The sequence below is a fragment of the Diaphorina citri genome, unplaced genomic scaffold (assembly GCF_000475195.1).
Source record: "Diaphorina citri unplaced genomic scaffold, Diaci psyllid genome assembly version 1.1 scaffold4178, whole genome shotgun sequence".
Taxonomy (NCBI): domain Eukaryota; kingdom Metazoa; phylum Arthropoda; class Insecta; order Hemiptera; family Psyllidae; genus Diaphorina; species Diaphorina citri.
Window position 1 is genome coordinate 6,802 of NW_007381577.1, and position 5,549 is coordinate 12,350.

Sequence of the window (5,549 nt, forward strand, 5' to 3'; positions counted from 1 at the left end):
CCAGAGAGAAATCTTTAATTGAATACAGGTGCATTCAACGTCATTCTGTCTAAACAAATTACCAGAGAGAAATCTTTAATTGAATACAGGTGCATTCAACGTCATAAAACTCACTCATAGTGACAGTACCAAAAATGTCAAACCTCTGTGCTCTGTGACCGCAATCGCAAAGTTTGCAAACCCATAGGTACAGACTTACAGAGGTGTCTTCATTTTAGTGCTACCCAGAAAAATCATACAAACCATATTGGTACAACACGGAATTCATCAACGCATGTGAACGATTCAAGAACTTCAAACACAGATGGTGGAAGAGAAAATATTTCCTTGAATTCAAAAGCAACAAATTGTACTTCTAGTCAACGAAGCAATTCAAATAATATTGGATTGCTTCAAATCGCACATCAATCAAGCATGGACACCTCAATTATGGTGGAAGAGAAAATATTTCCTTGAATTCAAAATCAACAAATTGTACTTCTAGTCAACGAAGCAATTCAAATAATATTGGATTGCTTCAAATCGCACATCAATCAAGCATGGACACCTCAATGTTATCAGAATCAATCAATTCAGTTCTCTCAAGACATCGCTCCAAATCAAATGAGATTCTTGACAAATCTCAAAGCCTCAAGAGTCCAAATTCATCATTCATTGAATCTTGTACCCAGATTCAAGATGACCAAAGAACTGTTGTACAAAATAAAAGTCAAAACCATCCAATCGAGTTATCTGAGCAAAGGAAACAAAATATTGACAAAACAATCAACCAGACACATCACCAACCAAGTTCATCTAGTCATTTGAATGCTAACGATTTCTTAAAATTCAAACTCCGGAGACGGTCTGGTAACGAAAGTAACGTTGAGCGTTCCAAGCGAAGTAGAAGTCTGGCCAAAGTCAACCGTCACTCTACGAGTTTTGAAAACTACCAGCAAGAACAATTGAACCTCATTCGACGGTGTAAAAGTTTGAATAACTTGGAGTCAAATCAGGAAGTTCCTTGCAAAGTTGAGTCTGTTGAAGACCCAGTGCTACGTGGAGGCAAAAGTTTCCTGCAGTCGAATTTAGATCTGATAGAACCTCCTCATTTCACATCAACACCAAAGAAGTTGCCGAGGCCTCTAGAGATCTACAGAAGAAGATCCCCTGCTCCCCGTGTCACCATTGCGAATAATGAAGAAGAACACAACACTACAAGGTAAGCAGAATATTTCTTTACCCTCTATTAGAAACCTTTTGAAAAGATTTCTAAAGTTACTAGTGCTACCCAGAAAAATCATACAAACCATATTGGTACAACACGGAATTCATCAACACATGTGAACGATTCAAGAACTTCAAACACAGATGGTGGAAGAGAAAATATTTCCTTGAATTCAAAATCAACAAATTGTACTTCTAGTCAACAAAGCAATTCAAATAATATTGGATTGCTTCAAATCGCACATCAATCAAGCATGGACACCTCAATGTTATCAGAATCAATCAATTCAGTTCTCTCAAGACATCGCTCCAAATCAAATGAGATTCTCGATAAATCCCAAAGCCTCAAGAGTCCAAATTTATCATTGAATGAATCTTGTACCCAGATTCAAGATGACCAAAGAACTGTTGTTGTACAAAACAAAAGTCAAAACCATCCAATCGAGTTATCTGAACAAGGGAAACAAAATACTGGCGAAACAATGAACCAGACACAACCAAGCTCATCTAGTCATTTGAATGCTAACGATTTCTTAAAATTCAAAATCCGAAGACGGTCTGGTAACGAAAGTAACGTTGAGCGTTCCAAGCGAAGTAGAAGTCTGGCCAAAGTCAACCGTCACTCTACGAGTTTTGAAAACTACCAGCAAGAACAATTGAACCTCATTCGACGGTGTAAAAGTTTGAATAACTTGGAGTCAAATCAGGAAGTTCCTTGCAAAGTTGAGTCTGTTGAAGACCCAGTGCTACGTGGAGGCAAAAGTTTCCTGCAGTCGAATTTAGATCTGATAGAACCTCCTCATTTCACATCAACACCAAAGAAGTTGCCGAGGCCTCTAGAGATCTACAGAAGAAGATCCCCTGCTCCCCGTGTCACCATTGCGAATAATGAAGAAGAACACAACACTACAAGGTAAGCAGAATATTTCTTTACCCTCTATTAGAAACCTTTTGAAAAGATTTCTAAAGTTATCTCTCTTTTACACTTTTTGCCATATCTCTCTTTAGAAACTACCTACCATAACTTATTTCTGTAGGGTAGGGATCTAACTACCTACCTACCTTCTACCTAGCCTATACATACCTAATTACTTATCTGTTCAATATCTTGTTATTTCTTGCCTTCCTCATTCCTTAACGCGAGATACTCGCCTGAGCTCTAACTGGCGCTTTATAAGCAGAAAGGTAATAGACAATATTCCGGTTCAAATGACTGTTTTGGTCCGTGTTTAGCGACTATAACTTTCATGTTATCATTGTAGCATATCATAATATCATGCCATTTAATGTAAGCTAATATCTTGAATTTGAAACAATAACATAACTTGTAGTCCATAGTCTTGGTAAAAGATCTACTATCTTGATCAGCCCACACGGTTCAAACTTGATTAACCAAATAATGTCCTTTTCGCCCAATTTGTGTCATCAAACCGATTCATTGGGACCGTTGAGTGGTACTCGAAAGTACCTAGTACCCACTGTTCCAGGAAAGACCTTTTGGGAAAGTCGGAGGAAGAGAAGACGGGTAAAATAAAGATTTGAAAGAGCAATTTATGAATGATACACAAGTTTTCCTTTGGACTTTTAGGTCACTTTATTTCTTTCTTCTTTTTCAGTCTTTTTGTCTACTTTTTTGAGCTACAGTCTTTTTGAACTACTTTCTCTTAATGTCCTTTTTCTCCTTCCCCATTTTGCAAATCAGGAAAGCTTTATTCAGACGTACGTTAGGTACAATAGGCCAGCCCTCTGTTTTGCTTTGTCATTAACTTTAACATGAACATAAGCCAGAGTCTGGTGTTTGGTATCAGGAACACAATGGGCTATTGATAACACCCGCTGAGCCATGTTTTGTTCACATCGCCGAGTGTCGGGTGACATATCTAGACCTTGTGTTTGGAGCATGATTTCAAGTTGTTTGCCAGTTAGCTAAGCAGTTATCTCGAGTTTTCGCAAATTTTACAATCTGCCAACATGGTACATTGAGAGTCAACATTCTATTGTATGTAAGGCTGATGTTCTCAGCTGGCTTTTGGCATTACTCGTATATCACAAGCATAAGGCTACTTGGGTATAATGCATGAAATCTATTCTCGACAAATGCAGTCATTGACGGTATTATCTGCCATGAAAGAGTCACCAAACTTTTCCCTCTTTTGATGGGTGCTTTTAGAGCCCTCAATACCTAAAACCTGAAACCCCCCAAAAAAGTACTTTTGATTAACATCGAAGAATAATCCAATGATTCCAATGCAATAAAGATAAAGAAAATCTTGGTCTTTCCATGCCCTGCTCAACACATGGGTTGCAAAACTTTGCGATATTTCAGAGCTTTTCCTTGTTTTAATTCCTAATGTCCATCCAATTTTCCTCTCACAGATCGACAGATCCGCCGGTTAGTCACTGGCTGAGGGAATTGTCCCAGAGGTACGATGCAGAATACATGACCGCCTTGCAGTCGAAAGCGTTGATTTCGGAACGCCTGGGGGAGAACCAGATCCTGTCGGGACCTGCATCCCAGTACATCCTCACCTTACAGGAGAAGATTCGGACCATTTCCAGCGAATTCACCAAACTACTGAGGTAAGAAAACATTGTCTGGCTTTGGGACATTAAACAGGGAGTAGACTAGCGTAGTCTGGCTGGGGGACTTTAAACATGGAGGACGGAGGAGACCTGCCTGAAATTTCCCTTGCTAAAGGGTATTTCAAACAAGAAGACTGAGGTAAGAAAACAAAACTACATAGTACCTACATACCTATGTCAATAAAGATGAGATAAAAAGGGACTTCTGGCCCAAAGCTGATAGTCTACTCGAAATACTTAAATGTAATTAAAATAATAAGTAGTGTAACATCCACCAATTTGATTGATTTCCAACTTCGGGTAAAAAAAGTCGCTCATCCACCATTTTTTTTTTTTTTTTTTTTTTTTTTTTTTGAGGACGGGGAAAAATTGGTAGATGCAAGAATGCCCAACGTGAGAAGTTTATAAACAAAACACCTGTTCTGTTAAAATAACCATTAAAACACTCATATATTACCCCTGCATCTCATGTGTAATGAATAAGGAGTGTGTAATGAATAAGAAGTGTGTAATAAATTAATAGAATTCACCCATAAGACGGTCATAAGTTCATAAATAATAGCGAACTAAAGATTTAATTGTTCTGCCAAGATGAATTCTTCAACAAAAACTTCCGGTGTTTTGTTGTTGTTAATCATCAACAATAACAATGCTTTTTTAATACAAAAAATTTATATTACGTGAAATTACACGTTGCCTAAATAGGTAAAGTGTTAAGTCGGTAATTACGAGATTTTGTACCCATGTGTCGAGTATCTACGTCATGAACCAGTAAGTGATGTGTCAGGATTGATAGGACAAGAGAAAAAGAGATCCTAGCATTCCGTCTTGATTTGAGTGATCATCTTGGGAAATAAAACTGGCATCTCCACCAATTTGATTTCTATAATTTCGTGTGGGAAAACTGGCACATCCACCAATTTTGATTTCTATAATTTCGTGTGGGAAAACTGGCATCTCCACCAATTTTGATTTCTATAATTTCGTGTGGGAAAACTGGCATCTCCACCAATTTGGTTTCTATAATTTCGTGTGGGAAAACTGGCACATCCACCAATTTGATTTCTATAATTTCGTGTGGGAAAACTGGCATCTCCACCAATTTTGATTTCTATAATTTCGTGTGGGAAAACTGGCATCTCCACCAATTTTGATTTCTATAATTTCGTGTGGGAAAACTGGCATCTCCACCAATTTTGATTTCTATAATTTCGTGTGGGAAAACTGGCATCTCCACCAATTTTGATTTCTATAATTTCGTGTGGGAAAACTGGCATCTCCACCAATTTTGATTTCTATAATTTCGTGTGGGAAAACTGGCATCTCCACCAATTTTGATTTCTATAATTTCGTGTGGGAAAACTGGCATCTCCACCAATTTTGATTTCTATAATTTCGTGTGGGAAAACTGGCATCTCCACCAATTTTGATTTCTATAATTTCGTGTGGGAAAACTGGCATCTCCACCAATTTTGATTTCTATAATTTCGTGTGGGAAAACTGGCATCTCCACCAATTTTGATTTCTATAATTTCGTGTGGGAAAACTGGCATCTCCACCAATTTTGATTTCTATAATTTCGTGTGGGAAAACTGGCATACATGCTTCTTTGTCTCAAATTTGAGAATTTAAAATTTTTACTACCTAGTGGCCATAGTTTGGGAACCGCTTCAGAACATAAGGGGGCTTAACTGCCAGATTTTACGGTCTATTTCAGTTTCGACACTAAATTTTGCTGTTTAAGCCCCATGTGTTTTGAA

The 5,549-nt window shown here is 37.9% G+C and overlaps 1 protein-coding gene across 1 annotated transcript; it reads left to right on the plus strand.

Moving 5' to 3' along the window:
• Nucleotides 1-254: 254 nt before the first annotated feature.
• On the plus strand, nucleotides 255-3,786 carry LOC103520854 (protein inscuteable homolog; the record flags this gene model as incomplete). Its single annotated transcript, XM_008485951.3, is given in 3 exon segments — nucleotides 255-307; nucleotides 433-1,201; nucleotides 3,583-3,786. Coding segments are annotated over 2 exon segments (866 nt in total), but the record flags the coding sequence as incomplete, so codon positions are not given.
• Between the last annotated feature and the right edge of the window lie 1,763 nt (nucleotides 3,787-5,549).